Source organism: Cherax quadricarinatus, chromosome 30, assembly GCF_038502225.1.
Source record: "Cherax quadricarinatus isolate ZL_2023a chromosome 30, ASM3850222v1, whole genome shotgun sequence".
In the NCBI taxonomy this organism is placed as follows: domain Eukaryota; kingdom Metazoa; phylum Arthropoda; class Malacostraca; order Decapoda; family Parastacidae; genus Cherax; species Cherax quadricarinatus.
This window is the reverse complement of record NC_091321.1, coordinates 15,029,095-15,049,985: the sequence shown is the minus strand read 5'-3', so window position 1 is coordinate 15,049,985 and position 20,891 is coordinate 15,029,095. Positions and strand designations below refer to the sequence as shown.

The window sequence follows — 20,891 nt, the reverse complement described above, 5'->3', positions numbered from 1 at the left end:
ACCTCTTATTGCTGGTGGGAGGCTGTTGAACAGTCTTGGGCCCCTGACACTTACTGTGTTTTCTCTTAGTGTACCAGTGACGCCCCTAGTTTTCACTGGGGTTATGTTGCATCGCCTGCCAAGTCTCTTGCTTTCGTATGGAGTGATTTCTGTGGGCAGATTAGGGACCAGTCCCTCCAGAATCTTCCAGGTGTAGATTATGATATCTCTCTCTCGCCTGCGCTCCAGTGAGTACAAGTCAAGTGCTTCTAGGCGTTCCCAGTAGTTAAGGTGTTTGATGGAACTTATATGTGCAGTAAAGTACATTCTCTAGATCTGCAATTTCACCTGCCTCGAATGGGGATGTTAATGTACAGCAGTATTCCAGCCTAGAGAGGGCAAGTGATTTAAAAAGGATCATCACTGGCTTAGCATCTCTTGTCTTGAATGGTGACTACAAAGTTTCACTAACTGATTCGGCTCCATTTCTTTTGAAGGTTCTCGTTATCCATCCTATGTATTTCCTTGTGTCCTTTAGAGAAAGTGCTGTAGACATAAAACAGTGAAAAACAGTGTTACAGACATAATATACAGTGATATATAGACAACAGTGATGTAGAGATAAGAGAGGGAGTGGTCCGAAATAAGAGGTGAGGATGTAGAGGGTTATATTAGGAAGGCTTACAGTCTTACCACACCAGGATACTTATTAGCATGTAGTGGTGATGAACGCTCGCTCAGTCAGCGCCAAGATTGAAAACTGAATCTTAATACAACAAGAAACTGGCGAGCCAATCACTCCTAGAAGGAGCTGCATTAATTACCTAAATGAAGAGGAGAGAGGTTAGGAGACTGAGGGTGATGATGAGGTGGGGTATTGAAGGGTGGTGTGATGGGGTGGGGTAGTGGAGAGAGTGGGGTGATGATGGGGTGAGGCAGTGGAGAGGGTGGGGTGATGATGGGCTGGGGTGATGTAAATGTGGGGTGATGATGGGGTGGGGTAGTGGAGAGGGTGGGGTAATGAAGGGGGTGGAGTGATGATGGTGAGGTTAGAATGGTGAAGGAGTATGGGTAATGAAAGAAGTGTTGGGTAATGAAGGGGGGTTCAGGGTTATGAAGGATGTTGGGGTAATGAGGTGTGTAAAACATCCCCAGTGTAAAGCTGGGGGTTTCAGAGAGTACATTAGGATAACACAATAAATGTAAAGTTACCAAGACTATTCAACAGCTACCCACCACATATGAGGGGAATTACCAACACACCCTGGATGGTTTCGAGAGGAAACTTGTTAAATCTCTCAGGTCAGTTCCTGATCAGCCTGGCTGTGGTGCTTATGCTCGATTGCGTGCGGCCAGCAACAATAGCTTGATTGATCAGGCCATCAACCAGGTGGCCTGTTTTAGGATCGAACCACAGGGGACGATGACCCTTCCCCAGCGAAATCGTCATCACGTAACCATCAGGAAGGACAGACAGGAGAGACAGAACGATGAACAGACAGAACAAGGGACAAACACGAAGATGGGAAACAAGGGGAAGTGAAAGGAAGGGGAAGAGAGGTGGAAGCAAAGGGAAAGTGAGGAGTAAGCAAGATGAAGTGAGGGACAGGCAAGAGGAAAGTGAAGGGTAAGCAATGTGAAGTGATGGGAAGTTAGGGAAAGTGAGGGGAAAGTGTGAGAACTGCAGCGTTCCCATTACCAAAATTATTATAACTCTCCAATAACCTGGTCTTATCGAATGTAAACACTTCCCTTGTGACACCAGACAACACTACAGGCTTCCCTTGTGACACCAGACAACACTACAGGCTTCCCCTGTGACACCAGACAACACTACAGGCTTCCCTTGTGACACCAGACAACACTACAGGCTTCCCTTGTGACACCAGACAACACTACAGGCTTCCCTTGTGACACCAGACAACACTACAGGCTTCCCTTGTGACACCAGACAACACTACAGGCTTCCCCTGTGACACCAGACAACACTACAGGCTTCCCCTGTGACACCAGACAACACTACAGGCTTCCCCTGTGACACCAGACAACACTACAGGCTTCCCCTGTGACACCAGACAACACTACAGGCTTCCCTTGTGACACCAGACAACACTACAGGCTTCCCTTGTGACACCAGACAACACTACAGGCTTCCCCTGTGACACCAGACAACACTACAGGCTTCCCTTGTGACACCAGACAACACTACAGGCTTCCCTTGTGACACCAGACAACACTACAGGCTTCCCTTGTGACACCAGACAACACTACAGGCTTCCCTTGTGACACCAGACAACACTACAGGCTTCCCCTGTGACACCAGACAACACTACAGGCTTTCCCTGTGACACCAGACAACACTACAGGCTTTCCCTGTGACACCAGACAACACTACAGGCTTTCCCTGTGACACCAGACAACACTACAGGCTTTCCCTGTGACACCAGACAACACTACAGGCTTCCCTTGTGACACCAGACAACACTACAGGCTTCCCTTGTGACACCAGACAACACTACAGGCTTCCCTTGTGACACCAGACAACACTACAGGCTTCCCTTGTGACACCAGACAACACTACAGGCTTCCCTTGTGACACCAGACAACACTACAGGCTTCCCTTGTGACACCAGACAACACTGTGACACCAGACAACACTACAGGCTTCCCCACCAGACAACACTACAGGCTTTCCCTGTGACACCAGACAACACTACAGGCTTTCCCTGTGACACCAGACAACACTACAGGCTTTCCCTGTGACACCAGACAACACTGTACAGGTTTTCCCTGTGACACCAGACAACACTACAGGCCCCTGTGACACCAGACAACACTACAGGCTTCCCCTGTGACACCAGACAACACTACAGGCTTCACCTGTGACACCAGACAACACTACAGGCTTTTGTGACCCTACAGGCTGTACAGGCTTTCCCTGTGACACCAGACAACACTACAGGCTTTCCCTACAGGCTGGCTTTCCCTGTGACACCAGACAACACTACAGGCTTTTCCCACCAGACAACACTACAGTGTGACACCAGACAACACTACAGGCTTTCCCTGTGACACCAGACAACACTACAGGCTTTCCCTGTGACACCAGACAACACTACAGGCTTTCCCTGTGACACCAGACAACACTACAGGCTTTCCCTGTGACACCAGACAACACTACAGGCTTTTCCTGTGACACCAGACAACACTACAGGCTTTCCCTGTGACACCAGACAACACTACAGGCTTTCCCTGTGACACCAGACAACACTACAGGCTTTCCCTGTGACACCAGACAACACTACAGGCTTTCCCTGTGACACCAGACAACACTACAGGCTTTCCCTGTGACACCAGACAACACTACAGGCTTTCCCTGTGACACCAGACAACACTACAGGCTTTCCCTGTGACACCAGACAACACTACAGGCTTTCCCTGTGACACCAGACAACACTACAGGCTTTCCCTGTGACACCAGACAACACTACAGGCTTTCCCTGTGACACCAGACAACACTACAGGCTTTCCCTGTGACACCAGACAACACTACAGGCTTTCTCTGTGACACCAGACAACACTCAAGCTTCCCTTTGGGCACCAGACCAACTGTCAAGGCTGAGGGACTGAGCAAGTACCAAGGCTGAGGGACTGAGTAAGTATATCAAAGCTGAGGGACTGAGCAAGTATCAAGGCTGAGGGACTGAGCAAATATTAATCCTGAGGGACTGAGCAAGTATCAAGGCTGAGGGACTGAGCAAGTATATCAAGGCTGAGGGACTGAGCAAGTATATCAAGGCTGAGGGACTGAGTAAGTACGAAGGCCGAGGGAGTGAGCAAGTATCAAGGCTGAGGGACTGAGCAAATATAAAAGCTGAGGGATTGAGCAAGTATCAAGGCTGAGGGACTGAGTAAGTATATCAAGGCTGAGGGACTGAGCAAGTACCAAGGCTGAGGGACTGAGTAACTATATCAAGGCTGAGGGACTGAGCAAGTATCAAGGCTGAGGGACTGAGCAAATATTAATCCTGAGGGACTGAGTAAGTATATCAAGGCTGAGGGACTGAGCAAGTATCAAGGCTGAGGGACTGAGCAAATATTAATCCTGAGGGACTGAGCAAGTATCAAGGCTGAGGGACTGAGCAAGTATATCACGGCTGAGGGACTGAGCAAGTATATCAAGGCTGAGGGACTGAGTAAGTATGAAGGCCGAGGAAGTGAGCAAGTATCAAGGCTGAGGGACTGAGCAAATATAAAAGCTGAGGGATTGAGCAAGTATCAAGGCTGAGGGACTGAGTAAGTATATCAAGGCTGAGGGACTGAGCAAGTACAAAGGCTGAGGGATTGAGCACGTATCAAGGCTGAGGGATTGAGCAAGTATCAAGGCTGAGGGACTGAGCAACTATCAAGGCTGATGGACTGAGCAACTATCAAGGCTGAGGGACTGAGCAACTATCAAGGCTGAGGGACTGAGCAACTATCGAGGCTGAGGGACTGAGCAAGTATCAAGGCTGAGGGACTGAGCAAGTATCGAGGCTGAGAGACTGAGCAACTATCGAGGCTGAGGGACTGAGCAACTATCGAGGCTGAGGGACTGAGCAAGTATCAAGGCTGAGGGACTGAGCAAGTATCGAGGCTGAGGGACTGAGCAACTATCGAGGCTGAGGGACTGAGCAACTATCGAGGCTGAGGGACTGAGCAAGTATCAAGGCTGAGGGATTGAGCGAGTATCAAGGCTGAGGGATTGAGCAAGTGTCAAGGCTGAGGGATTGAACAACTATCAAGGCTGAGGGATTGAGCAACTATCAAGGCTGAGGGATTGAGCAACTATCAAGGCTGAGGGACTGAGCAACTATCGAGGCTGAGGGACTGAGCAACTATCGAGGCTGAGGGACTGAGCAAGTATCAAGGCTGAGGGACTGAGCAAGTATCAAGGTCCACCACCTTGGAGCCTTGTTGGACTGGAGGCGCAGCCAGTGGCCACCCATGGCCCTCCAGAATTACAACTACTGATGCCAATAACAAAATCCCCCCAACAAACACAGAATACAACCTCGTTCATATTTGCTAATATACAGGGCCTTAAGCCATCCACCAACAACAAAATACCTTTTATCAGTGGACTTCTAGAGGAGTCAAATGCAATGTTTGCAGCCTTCACAGAGACTCACACAAAAGATCACTTTGACAGTGAAATATGGATAAGTGGTTACAACCTTTTTAGATGCGACAGAAAAAACAGGCAACAAGGGGGGGTTGGCCTGTATGTCAAAGAGTCCCTTATCTGCACGGAGTTGCTGAACACCACAAATGAGGTAGTTGAAGTTCTATCAATAAAGATCGAGAACCAAAACCTAGTCATTGTGGTTGTATACAAGCCACCAGATGCAACCTCACAACAGTTCAAGGAACAGCTACTGAAAATTGATTACTGTTTGGAAAACCTTCCAGCTCCATCCCCAAACATCTTACTGCTTGGTGATTTCAACCTAAGGCATACAAAATGGAAGAATATAGCAAATAATGTTATAGCTGAAACAATCCCCGGAGGTAGCGCAGATGAAAGGTCACACACACATGAGCTACTAAGTCTCTGCGAAAAACATACCTTAAGCCAGCAGATAGTGGAGCCAACAAGACTAGAAAACACACTTGACCTTATCTTCACAAATAATGAGGACCTGATAAGAGACATAAGAATATCAAAAACAACTAATTCCGATCACAACCTAATCGAAGTCCAGACGTACATGCATAGGGGTACTGATCAGCAGAATGCATGTACCTGTGAAGGTGTCTTCACAAAATACAACTTCAACAACAAGAACATCAACTTGGACCAGGTAAACCATGTCTTAAACGAAACATGTTGGGAAGATGTCTTAAATGACATGGATCCAAACCAGTGCCTTGAAAGGATCAACTTCCTGGTAGCCGAAGCATGTTCTAGGCATATTCCCCTAAGAAGAAGAGCAGGAGTAAACTGGAGAGAAAAAGACGCTCCCTCTACAGAAGACGACGAAGAGTCACTGAGCTCCTCAGGAGTGCTAGAATATCTGATACACGAAAGGAGGCGCTGACCAGGGAAGTGGAAACTATCGAACTTAAGCTAAATGACTCTTACAGGAACCAGGAGAGGCAGGAGGAGCTTAAAGCTATTAGTGAAATTGAAAGAAATTCAAAATATTTCTTTTCATATGCCAAAAACAAGGCAAATACCACATCTAGTATCGGGCCCTTACTCAGACAGGATGGGACTTACACAGATGACAAGGAAATGAGTGAAATATTGAAATCCCAGTATGACTCTGTGTTTAGTGAACCACTAATCGGTCTGAGGATCGACGACCCAAATGATTTCTTCATGAATGAGCCTCAAAACTCCATAAATGTATGCCAGATTTCCGACATTACCCTAACTCCGATAGATTTCGAAGAAGCCATTGACAACATGCCTATGCACTCAGCCCCGGGCACAGACTCGTGGAACTCTGTTTTCATTAAGAACTGCAAGAAACCCCTCTCGCGTGCCCTAAGTACACTATGGAAGAGGAGCTTGGACATGGGTGAAATTCCACAGTCACTTAAAACAACGGATATAGCCCCACTCCATAAAGGTGGCAGCAAAGCATTAGCTAAGAACTATAGACCAATAGCTCTGACGTCCCACATCATAAAAATCTTTGAAAGAGTGCTAAGAAGCAGGATTGCAAATCACCTGGATTCCCAAAATCTGCACAATCCAGGGCAATATGGCTTCAGGGCAGGTCGCTCCTGCCTCTCACAACTACTGGATCACTATGACATGGCCTTGGATGCACTGGAAGAAAATCAGAATGCAGATGTAATATACACAGACTTTGCAAAAGCATTTGACAAATGCGATCATGGCGTAATAGCCCATAAAATACGTGCTAAAGGAATAACTGGGAAAGTGGGGAGATGGATCTTCAACTTCCTAACAAATCGGAGGCTGCCATAGTGAAGAGCTCTGTTCCACAAGGCACAGTACTCGCCCCCATCTTATTCCTTATCCTCATATCAGACATAAACAGAGATATACACCACAGCACCGTATCATCCTTTGCGGATGATACTAGGATCTGCATGAGGCTGTCATCTGCTGAGGACGCGGTTAACCTCCAAGAAGATATAAACAAAGTTTTCCAGTGGGCAACGGTAAACAATATGATGTTCAATGAGGACAAATTCCAACTACTCCGTTATGGAAAACTGGAGGAGATAATAACTAGAACAGAGTATACTACTGACTCCGGCCATACAATAGAGCGGAAAAATAATGTAAGGGACCTGGGAGTAGTAATGTCTGAGGATCTCACTTTCAAGGATCACAACAGTGCCACGATCGCACGTGCAAAGAAAATGATAGGATGGATAATGAGAACTTTCAAAACGAGAGATGATGATCCTTTTCAAATCACTTGTTCTCTCTAGGCTAGAATACTGCTGTACATTAACATCTCCATTCAAAGCAGGTGAAATCGTAGATCTAGAGAGTGTACAGAGATCCTTTACTGCACGTATAAGTTCTGTCAAGCACCTTAGCTACTGGGAACGCTTGGAAGCACTTGACTTGTACTCGTTGGAACGCAGGAGGGAGAGATATATCATAATCTACACTTGGAAAATCTTGGAAGGAATGGTCCCAAATCTGCACACAGAAATCACTCCTTACGAAAGTAAAAGACTGGGCAGGCGATGCAAAATGCCCCCAATAAAAAGTAGGGGCGCCATTGGTACACTAAGGGAAAACACCATAAGTGTCCGGGGCCCAAAACTGTTTAACAGCCTCCCATCAAGCATTAGGGGAATTGCCAATAAACCCCTGGCTGCCTTCAAGAGAGAGCTGGACAGATACCTAAAGTCAGTGCCGGATCAGCCGGGCTGTGGCTCGTACGTTGGACTGCGTGCGGCCAGCAGTAACAGCCTAGTTGATCAGGCCCTGATCCATCGGGAGGCCCGGTCATGGACCGGGCCGCGGGGGCGTTGATCCCCGGAATAACCTCCAGGACTGAGCAAGTATCAAGGCCGAGGGATTGAGCAAGTATCAAGGCTGAGGGATTGAGCAAGTATCAAGGCTGAGGGATTGAGCAAGTATCAAGGCTGAGGGACTGAGCAAGTATCAAGGCTGAGGGACTGAGTAAGTATCAAGGCTGAGGGACTGAGTAAGTATCAAGGCTGAGGGACTGAGCAAGTATCAAGGCTGAGGGACTGAGCAAGTATCAAGGCTGAGGGACTGAGTAAGTATCAAGGCTGAGGGACTGAGTAAGTATCAAGGCTGAGGGACTGAGCAAGTATCAAGGCTGAGGGACTAAGTATCAAGGCTGAGGGACTGAGTATCAAGGCTGGGGGGACTGAGTATCAAGGCTGAGGGACTGAGCAAGTATCAAGGCTGAGGTACTGAGCAAGTATCAAGGCTGAGGGACTGAATATCAAGGCTGAGGGACTGAGCAAGTATCAAGGCTGAGGGACTGAGCAAGTATCAAGGCTGAGGGACTGAGCAAGTACCAAGGCTGAGGGACTGAATATCAAGGCTGAGGGACTGAGCAAGTATCAAGGCTGAGGGACTGAGCAAGTATCAAGGCTGAGGGACTGAGCAAGTACCAAGGCTGAGGGACTGAATATCAAGGCTGAGGGACTGAGCAAGTATCAAGGCTGAGGGACTGATCACCTTACATTACTTCTTCACGACTTCCATCGTTTATTCTCTATTATGTTTTGATAAATATACCCAACTGCTGCACATGTAAGTCATTCCTTCACTCGACGTGTATACTGGATGTAAGTACAGTTTTGCTAAGATTTACGTGACATCATACTGGTTCATGAGGCAGAGAGTAAAGATCAGCAGGTGCAAACCAAGTTTTTATTGGCACAACATTTCGCTCTACGTAGAGCTTTATTAAGTCAAGTGAATTAATCAGATCCGTAACTTGACACTCAGTGTGTGAGCACTCAGCTCACACACTGAGTGTTCGTGGTTTGATCACCAGTACGGGTGGAAACATTGGCTGTGTTTCCTTACACCTGCTGTATCTGTTGACCTAGAAGCAAGTAGGTACCCGGGTGTTAGCGGACTGGTGTAGATTGCATCCTGAGGGGCAAAATTAACCCAAGTTGCCCGAAATGCTTTGCATAACCCGGGGCTTTCTATATGTAGTATGTCATCAATGTTGGCTATGGTCTATGTAAGTTGGATCACATGTTTGTAGAAATAAAGATTATTAATATAACAAAAGCTTACTCTGCACTCTCAAGTGTTTCCTGTTGGCATTCCAACTTTGTTTCCAACAATCCAGACAAAACACAAAATGTTTGAGTGGGAATAATTATTTTCCACCATTTAATGATCTTGTCTCTGTAATTTAGTGGTTTTAGCAGCTAACTTAAACATCCCCACGCTGATACCTTATTTAAGACGACTGAGCGTTTAACGTGGCAGCTGCCGCAAATTTTGGTTTGCATTTTTATATATTTGCTACTTCATTTATTTTATGTAGCCCCATTCCATAACGATGTTATTTAACATATGGGCTCCGAAGACACAAGTTGTATAACAGTTTCTTGACAACGTTTCGCTATGTAAAGCTCTAAAAAGTCAGAACTCGAGAGAGCTCTACACAGAACGAAATGGTCCCAATAACAGCTTGCTTTTTAACATGTTAATTTATGTTTTTTATTTTCACTCTGCAACACTGCGAGAAAATAACAGCCCTCAAGAACGACGTGTAAACAGAAAAGTAAAGAAGAAACGAGGATATAAGGTAACAGTAGCAGTAGTATATAATTTACAATCGTCCGTCCAACACAAGAACACCAACACAACTTACACAACAAAATTAAAAATTGAAAACTCTTCCATGGAAGATCAGAAATGTGGAAAGACAATTCAGTGGAAGCAGAAACGAAAAAAAATATAAACTTGAATGGACACCAAACTGATAAGAGGAGAGAAACCAGCAAGAATGGATGTTTTTAAACTTCAGTGAAGCAAATTTATGAGAGCCGATGACCACACAGTCCTGTGTTTATACTACCTGATTGCTCGAATGGAAAGAAAATAGGGTAAACATGCAGGAAAAATCAGGCTAGAGAATTCCACATAGATGAGAAGGTCGTGGGGGTAGTGCGGTGGAAGAGAGATAACTGGAAAGTAAGGCAGTACTGGAGATAATACTGCACCAGATACGTGGAGAAGCCACAGAGCTATATAAGTGAAGAGAAAAACCAATACAAAACAACCATGGATGATATGGATGTCTATTCCTTAAATCTAAAGATGGCAGGGAAATGGACTGACTGAGATGAGGAACCAGTGGGAGGTATGATAAAGGCCAGGAGAATAGGGATACATAATACCAAAGTTCAAAAGGCGGGGCCAGTCGTAAATCGACCTCTTCTACCCCCCTCCCCCCATAAATACAAATCACATTCAGCAACTAACACACATCAGTTACTCAGAGGGCAAAGGCAAGGCCCGAGAACTCAACCCGCACAGACACAGTTAGGCGAATACAATTAGGAGAGCACAGACAACTCCACAAGCGTACATAATTTACACGACAACCCTCCTAGTCCATTAACAACGTTACAATTAACACTCCAGCAAACTACTCCAAATTGTACTTGCATGGTTGAGTGCACCCACCATTTCTGGACACTGTATTAGCCACTCGTGTTCTAGGTAAAGATATTTCTAACTATTGTAATAGCCACTTGTGTTCTAGGTAAATATATTTCTAACTACTGTGATAGCCACCCGTGTTCTAGATAAAGATAATTCTAGCCACCCTGAGTGTATAGATGAAGACACTTCTAACCATTACTCCAAGTGAGGATTAACAAACCTTATGACACTACTATATGCCACACTGAAGACACACACACACACACACACACACACACACACACACACACACACACACACACACACACACACACACACACACCTTACGTCAACGATGCCGTCAGTCCCAGAGTGGGAGAAGCCTGAAGATCAAAGGTGGAGCCAAGAGGACAATAGAATTTCGCACAGCTAAATCATGCAGACAGGGAAACTATATTTAGTCCGACTCTAAACAGCGAGGAAACTGTGCTGGATGTTCAAGAGCCAGCAGTGCTTTAGCTCTGTATATTGTATAATACAACACCACTGCACCACATATGGGTGGAAGATTCTTGTTTAACGTTGGAAGCAAGTTGGTCGAGGGATAGCTTACTTAACACGAAACACCTAACCTAAACAAGGAACACCTGAACAGTAGGGAACACCTGAACAACACAGAACATATAGTCACTCAAGAAACATCTGAAGAAGCATGAAACACTTGAACAATCACAGAACATCCAGATAATAAGGGCTCTGGTGGCCTGGTGGTTAACGCTCTCGTTTCACACGGCGAGGGCCTGGGTTCGATTCCCAGCCAGAGTAGAAACATTGGACGTGTTTCTTTCAACCTGTTGTCTATGTTCCCCATCAGTAAAATGGGTACCTGGGTGTTAGTCGACTGGTGTGGGTCGCATCCTGGGACACTGACCTAAGGAGGCCTGGTCACAGACCGGGCCGCGGGGGCGTTGACCCCCGGAACTCACTCCAGGTAAACACCTGGACAATCACAAAATCTTCAAATATCGTACAAGACACAAAGTATGTAAGAGTCTATACACAAATAACCCTCACATAGAAAGAGGCTTATGACGACGTTTCGGTCCAAACTGGACCACTGATTAGTCAATGGTTCAAGTCGGACCGAAACGTCGTCATAAGCTTCATTCTCCTATGCGTTGGTTATTTGTGTATTGTTCTAGTCACGCTATTGCGCCTAATTCTTAATGTAAGAGTCTGTTAACGCTATTTTCATTCCCTGGAGAGGAGTGATGGATACCTGATCTGCTGTTGCAGCCACCAGGTTCGTGTGGTGTACCTGCAGACCTCTTATAGATTCCAGGGGTCATCGGCTCCACGGCTTGCTCTCAGACCAGACCTCCTGACAGATCATGGCCTGATCATCCGAACTGTTATTGCTGGCCGCTTGCAGTCCGACGTATGAGCCACAGCACCGACTGGTCAGGAACTAGTTTGAGGAACTTGTCAAGTTTCCTCCTGAAAAAAGCTTAAGTCAGTTATTTTCCTTATGCACACCGGTACAGTTCTGGACTCGAAATTACAAGGACAGTGATTTGGTCCCCAGTCTCTTTACACAAACTGCAAAGTACAAATCTAATGAAATTTTGCTTCCGAAGCGGCTAGTTCAACTAACATCCGTCTTTTGGACGGAAACTAGAAATTAGATAAACGAACGCTTAGCGACTAAGCCAAAAAGTGTCCAACGTTACACGTATATCTGAATGCATTTGCAATGTTATATTTTGAACACACACGTCTTTTAAAAACACATTCAGGATATTTGATCAAAAATTCTTGTACCATTTTCTTATTTATAATAGACCTGTACATGTCACACAATTTCAACTATTATCTATCTCCATATTCCTAAAAAATGGAGAGTTAAACAGTGTCCAAGAGATAAACTATAAAGCAGACTTCATACTTCACATTTACCTTGATCAACGTGTGGAAACATCAGACAGACAAGTGCACAGTACCTCTAGCTTTGACTAAGACTGATATCGACACCCTGTTTATACAGCAACGTGCTTCCCAAATGTTAAATTATTTTTCATCATCAAATAATAATAATAATAATAATAATAATAATAATAATAGTAATAATAATAATAATTTGTCCACTAACGATTCCGAGTATATATATATATATATATATATATATATATATATATATATATATATATATATATATATATATATATATATATATATATATATATATATATAGAGAGAGAGAGAGAGAGAGAGAGAGAGAGAGAGAGAGAGAGAGAGAGAGAGAAAGAGGGAGGGAGGGAGGGAGGGAGGGAAGGAGGGGTTGGGGTCGTCCTAAGAAAGATTGAATAAAGGGGGTAAAGGAGGTAGGTGTGAGGGGGCTCAAACCTCCAACAGGAGTGTGTAAGCGTGTCAGACAAGAGTGAGGGCAAGTGGTTTTTATGATTACGTGAGTAAGATAACATTTATGAAGGGATTTAGGGGAACCTGTTAGCCGGACTTAATTCCTAGCGAAACTTCTCTTTACTTCGATGAAGAATGCACACGTTCGAATCCTGTTCTGGACTGAGAGATGATGCTGCAAATAATTTCACTCGTTTGCAAAGTGTTGAGAATATATATATATATATATATATATATATATATATATATATATATATATATATATATATATATATATATATATATATATATATATATGTATAATCCGCATGGGTAAAATATACTAACAAGACATCCATCAGTACAGAAATAACATGAATATTTATTTCTGGTGTACCTAAAGACCCTTGCTCAGGCTATACAAAGCTAGCTGGAAGGAAGCCTTTGTACATGCAAACAAGTCAGTGCACACCAAAAATACAAGCACTACGGTAGGTTTACTGGCGCGTGCTCAATAACTTCGCGTGCTCACACATCCGCAACTCCACTAATAAACCGCCATATTTCCACATTATTCATATTTGAAATAGTCTAACTTAGACTGATCAAATTCTTAAAAGAGGCGCGCTTTAACATAACATTTACGAAGACCTCACTTTTTCTTGGACAATTCTCTTCATTAATTCTTTGTTAAATTTAAGAAGAAATATCGAGTGTAGCAATACAAGATACTCTGTATACACTGGACACAATAATGAAGCATACCATCACTTACCTGCATAAAATTAACTTTGCTGATTCAAAAGCACTGACGGGATGTAACAACATACAGCAGAGGAGGAGCAGAGAATACGTTATCATTATCAATATTCCAAGTTACAATACTAAAAACCAGAATGTCGAAACTTAACAATCCTTTATGGTGGATGAGTGAATAACAAAAAAGTCAGAGGCCAAGGAGGTACTAACGTCCGGTTAAATAAGGGTTAAATGAGAATTTGTTAACTATGTTTCACGCTTGTAGGACTGCTGATGTTTTCTATGTCTTGTTAAGAACAGGTAAGATGCCGGTTAAATCTCACAAGCTACTACTGACATTCATACACGTACTACATTACTGTCTTACATGCATTTCAACAGTTCTTAATGCTGTAATATTTCCTTTCCAACCAAAGAGGCCTCTGGTCTGAGACCGTGGGGAAGATAATCACCAGACCACTAATAGATAACTGATACTCTAGCAGCTCGGCCTGAGCATAAAATTTCCTTGTTATAACTGCCTGGTCAAGTAGGCTGTTGTTGCTAGCGGCCAGCAGACTGATCAAAACCTGGCTAATCACTTTTACTATATATATATATATATATATATATATATATATATATATATATATATATATATATATATATATATATATATATATATATATATAAAAAATAGTCAAAATGTGCATAAAGTTAAAAACGTGTAAAAAAAAACTGAGAATGTGATAAAGAACCAATGGGAGCCCAATGAAAGTTCTCAATTAGAATTAACAATTTCTGATTGCAAAGAACAGCACCTTGACTGATGAGGTTACCAAGAAAGCAAACTCCTCAACCAAGCTAGGTGAGGGGTAGAAGAACCTCTTAAGATGCTCTCAAGAAGTAAGCATTTTAAAACAAGAGCCAATTTTAACTGAGGTGTGGATTTTAACACGTGTAGATTTGGACACAGGTGTGAATTTGACACAGGTATGAACTGTGATGCAGGTGTGAATAGTGATACAAGTTGTTAGACTGACGTCGTGAATTTTGCTACAGAGGTGAAATAAAAGCAGAAAATACTGTACATACCTTGTCTGGGACTATTGCTGGGAGAGTTGGAGGCAGTGGTGGGAGAGGCAGCCGCCCCTCTCTTTTTCTCCCTCCTCATGGTGAGGCTCTCCAACACCTCACCTCACCCTTCAGTTCCTTACCACCTTAGTGAGGCGCAAACTCTCCTAATCACTGTCCAAGCAAATTTTTCAGAATTTTTAACAACTCAGTTTTCATCATTAGATCTTCGCGGGCTCATCGCGTTCTCGTGAGTGTACTTGAGGGGCGTTTAGGAACTTGGGAGAGTGACTGAGCAAGTGTACCGCAGCCGCCGCTCACCGCAGACAAACATGATAAGTATCCCTGGAGCCTGTATCAAGTGTGAGAAGGTAAGCCGCTAGGGTCAGACTGCGGTGCTCGTCTCACGCAACACTCACCATCATCACCTCTGTACATGAATGGTATACAATATGAACAAGATAAAGTATTAGACATATATGCAACACCTGGGTATCTTTATTTATAGATGTTTTGCTATCCAATGGCTTTATCAATACAAGAACAATGTTACGACTGTAGAACTATAGACAAAAGACGAGGTAATTAGTCCATCAGCCTTGGGGTTGGCGATGAGTATCGTGGTCTTCAAGACTACGGTGATCTTCACCAGCTCCAAGGCTGAGGGACTGATTACCTCAGCTTTTGTATATAGTTCTACAGTCTTCCCATTATATCCTTGATTTTGTATTGATAAAGCTACTGGATAGCGAAATGTCTACAAATAAAGATACCCAGATGTTGCACATGTGTCTAATTCTTAATCATCACCTCTGCCAATCACCACACCCACATTCAATATACATCCACTACGAAAAACTTATACCCAACATTAGAGGTAAACAAGCGCAGCTAAATCACAGGCACCTGACCTACATATTTGTAGCAATAAATGCCAGGATAACTTGGTCAAGACTGTGAGTGAGAATTTTCTTGTGTGCACATCTATATGTGCCGGCACGGGGTTAAAATGCAGCTACGGGAGTGCGCCTGTCAATTTTCAATCGACTATTGCACTTTAAGAAAACCATTTTCTCTCTTATCTTCTGTTTGTGTATGAAATCAATTTCCTTTCATTTTTCTTTGAGCTAAAGTTCAATTAATATTTCTATTCTTCTTGACCGAGTTTGTTTTCATATTTTCCAAGAGGTAAACAGAATTATTTTCTCTTTCCAACAACATGAGGTTTATTTTTTTAATCTATCTTCGTACCTTATGTTATACGGATCAAAGATCATGCATACGCGTGCGCGTGTACTCACCTATTTGTGGTTGCAGGGGTCGATTCATTGCTCCTGGCCCCTCCTCTTCACTGATCGCTACTAGGTCCTCTTTCTCCCTGCTCCATGAGCTTTATCAAACCTCGTCTTAAAATTATGTATGGTTCCTGCCTCCACTACGTCACTTTCTAGGCTATTCCACTTCCTGACAACTCTATGACTGAAGAAATACTTTCTAACATCCCTTTGACTCATCGGAGTCTTCAATTTCCAATTGTGACCTCTTGTTTCTGTGTTCCAATTCTTCGTGTGTGTGTGTGTGTGTGTGTGTGTGTGTGTGTGTGTACTCACCTAAATGTACTCACCTAATTGTGGTTACAGGTGTTGATTCATAGCGCTTGGCCCCGCCTCTTCACTGGCCACTACTAGGTCCACTCTGTGTGTGTGTGTGTGTGTGTGTGTGTGTGTGTGTGTGTGTAAAATTGCCTAATAGTAATTTTAGGAGTCGGGGGACGCTCGTAGTGTCCTATCTTCTATCCTTCTTAATGAGTTGTATAAATGTTTAAAGTTTCCCCTTACTTGTCAAACTTGTTCCTCTTACTGGTCATTCCAACACCTCACATCTCTGAGTTCTGAAGTACTACTTTAGTGTCCCTTCAGCACCACTTATGTCTTTCTGCATATTATGACGCCTTGTTCTCTCTGTTGATGGCACTGTGAATCCTCCCTGTCTATCCTATATTATGCTCGTATAAATTTACCTTCACAACAATGTTTTCATTCGTCGTATTTTATAATGTTTACTCTGGCAGCTCTTTTGCTGCTAGTCTTTTGAACTTCAATATTATATCCTACGATTTCTTAAGGTGCTGACACCTTACTGAAGCCAAATACTCCAACTGTGCTCTGACGTATGCTGCAAACACATGTTTGCTCTATAACTGTTCATAAATTTATGACAGGCTATGTGGGGTTAGCACACTGGCCTGCTAGTTGTAGGACCGGCTTGCCATGGGTTCGAGCTCCATCCGGTCTGTGTAATTTATTTGCAATCGTGTTGTTAAGATTTCCTGATTCATAAACTTAAATGTTATCCTGGGTGTTGTCCGTACTGTGTCTGTCTCAGTACTGAATATGTGAAGGAATGACACGGGTGCAGAACACGTTTTAAGTGTAATAAACGTTTCGCACTACGTAGAGCTGTCAGTACTTGTTTGATAAAGCTCTGCAAAGAGCGAAACGTCGCCACAGTAAAAGCTTGTTCTGTAACGGTCTCTTTTCGTCAATAGTGTTGGCCGTATGCTTTTGCATCTGTGGATTACAGAAGATATAGGCTGTTGTTTATAATCGCCCCCTAAATTTTTCTGTCTCGTGTTCAGAAGATTTACGATAATCGATATTCGTGGGGCCTATTTCAACTTTCATCCATTTCCACCACATGACATTTATCAACATTAAATTCCACCGTGCATTTGTCGTTCCATTTGCTCAATTTATCCCAAGCCTGTTGCAGGGTCTTAAAAGTCATGGTGAATGCAAGACCATCACAATCACCCGATAGGAACGCCTGTGCAAGGTTAACACCTGCATCACCACACCCTCGCCAAGAAGACAATACAATGCAAGGGTATCACCATCACTACACCCTCACCTAGAAGCTAAAACATTGTCACTATCACCAATACACTCTCACCAAATATTTGCACTGGAATACCGCTGCACATTTAACGGCCACATTTAAATACGGTTAAGTGGCAGATCTTCACAATGTATAGAAGATTCCCCTGTACAAGCAATGTCTAAAATCCCTCGCTTTGTACTCCTGGTTGAAGATGCGAAAAAAACTGTATCACAGTTTACGCATGAAAGATCCTGACTGTGTTGGTTCCAAATATGTACCTTGAAATTACTCCTTATAAGAGCGGGAGGCATGACTGACGGTGTAAGATACCCTCGATGAAAAGCAAGAATAAATCCAGTACACTAAGGATAACTCAACGAGAAGAAAATGTTCAAGATTTTTCCACTCTCTTTCTTAAACATAAAGGGTGTTAAAACAGATTCCTGTCAAGAGAATACTTTGAAAAGTTCCTGATCAGCCAGGCTGTAGTGCATACTGGGACTGCGTGTAGCTAGTATCAACAGCCTAGCAGTTCAAGCCATCTACAGAAGACCTGGTCCTGGAACTTGAAAGATAAACTATGGAACAATCACCTGGTAGACACCAACACATGGCGGTCACAAAGAATATCAGAATGAACACAAGGCAACATCAGATAATAACCAACATTAACACACCGTAACCTGAAGTTACTAAGTGTTATATGAGCCTACGGTCTGCAGGTAGCAACAGCCACTTTAATCAAGTGGTCACCAAGATATTCTGCCAACATACGTGTGTGTGGTGATTACACATGTAGATATATCTTTATCTACACTCACCACACAGCCACCAGCACGAGATGGTCACCATAACTTGACCACTACCTGTTACAAACACCATATCAGCCAGGTTGTGATGGCTATGCAGTCCGTGGGTTGCTGGCAGCAACAGCCTGGTTGACCAGGCAGCCATCAAGGATGTCTAGCCTCATAACGGGTAAAGAAGGTGAACAGAATCCTCGAAACCGATCACAGGTATAATCGTTACACCAAGAGTCACCAGCATCACCTCCACACCGTTACCGGCCTGTCCGTCACCAAAACCACTATCACAATCACCGGTACACTGTCATCTTTGCCACAATCACAGTCATTACACAGTGACCACACCGTCAGTAGCAACATCAGCGCCACACAGTGGCTCACCAGACGAGGATAGCGAGCGACCGGCCCGCACAGCGGCCATACAGAGACTGAGGGGAGGGAAGACAACGGCAGCAGCGGCGAGTGAGGGGAGGTGAGGGGCCGCTGCCAACACAGCCTCACTCACACTCACAGGCAGACACCACAAACATTGCCAAATTTTTACAACAACGCTACAAATTCTTTACTTGGCCTTATCTACCTTGACCTAAATTCTCAACTGAACTGTGACAGAAAGAGAAAGAGAGAGAGAGAGAGAGAGAGAGAGAGAGAGAGAGAGAGAGAGAGAGAGAGAGAGAGAGAGAGAGAGAGAGAGAGAGAGAGTGAGTTTATCATTTTGAGACAAACCATTACTCCCACAAACACTAATACCACATCATTACTCCCACAAACACTATAATACCACATCATTACTCCCACAAACACTAATACCACATCATTACTCCCACAAACACTAATACCACATCATTACTCCCACAAACACTATACCACATCATTACTACAAACACTAATACATCATTACTCCCACAAACACTATAATACCACATCATTACTCCCACAAACACTATAATACCACATCATTACTCCCACAAACACTATACCACATCATTACTCCCACAAACACTAATACCACATCATTACTCCCACAAACACTATAATATACCACATCATTACTCCCACAAACACTATAATACCACATCATTACTCCCACAAACACTATAATACCACATCATTACTCCCACAAACACTATAATACCACATCATTACTCCCACAAACACTATAATACCACATCATTACTCCCACAAACACTATAATACCACATCATTACTCCCACAAACACTATAATACCACATCATTACTCCCACAAACACTATAATACCACATCATTACTCCCACAAACACTATAATACCACATCATTACTCCCACAAACACTATAATACCACATCATTACTCCCACAAACACTATATACCACATCATTACTCCCACAAACACTATAATACCACATCATTACTCCCACAAACACTAATACCACATCATTACTCCCACAAACACTATAATACCACATCATTACTCCCACAAACACTATAATACCACATCATTACTCCCACAAACACTATAATACCACATCATTACTCCCACAAACACTATAATACCACATCATTACTCCCACAAACACTAATACCACATCATTACTCCCACAAACACTATAATACCACATCATTACTCCCACAAACACTAATACCACATCATTACTCCCACAAACACTATAATACCACATCATTACTCCCACAAACACTAATACCACATCATTACTCCCACAAACACTATAATACCACATCATTACTCCCACAAACACTATAATACCACATCATTACTCCCACAAACACTATAATACCACATCATTACTCCCACAAACACTAATACCACATCATTACTCCCACAAACACTATAATACCACATCATTACTCCCACAAACACTATAATACCACATCATTACTCCCACAAACACTATAATACCACATCATTACTCCCACAAACACTATAATACCACATCATTACTCCCACAAACACTATAATACCACATCATTACTCCCACAAACACTATAATACCACATCATTACTCCCACAAACACTAATACCACATCATTACTCCCACAAACACTATAATACCACATCATTACTCCCACAAACACTATAATACCACATCATTACTCCCACAAACACTATAATACCACATCATTACTCCCACAAACACTATAATACCACATCATTACTCCCACAAACACTAATACCACATCATTACTCCCACAAACACTATAATACCACATCATTACTCCCACAAACACTAATACCACATCATTACTCCCACAAACACTATAATACCACATCATTACTCCCACAAACACTAATACCACATCATTACTCCCACAAACACTATAATACCACATCATTACTCCCACAAACACTAATACCACATCATTACTCCCACAAACACTATAATACCACAT

At 43.3% G+C, this 20,891-nt stretch overlaps 1 protein-coding gene across 5 annotated transcripts in view; it reads right to left on the bottom strand.

Annotated features, from left to right (window-relative positions):
• The window catches only part of Snrk (SNF related kinase), a 374,848-nt gene that overhangs the window by 185,214 nt on the left and 168,743 nt on the right, over window positions 1-20,891 (bottom strand). For 2 of the 5 annotated variants that reach the window (XM_053781944.2, XM_053781946.2), the window contains exons 1-2: window positions 18,883-18,931; window positions 14,837-15,245 (exon numbers count right to left, since the gene is read on the bottom strand). The exons of 2 other annotated variants lie outside the window; for them this stretch is intronic. In XM_053781944.2, the coding sequence (XP_053637919.1) occupies window positions 14,837-14,915 (79 nt within the window). In that variant the 5' untranslated portion in view covers window positions 14,916-15,245; window positions 18,883-18,931. Of the gene's footprint in view, window positions 1-14,836; window positions 15,246-18,882; window positions 18,932-20,891 lie in introns of those variants that run through there. One more of the 5 variants, XM_053781945.2, reaches the window with a different exon arrangement.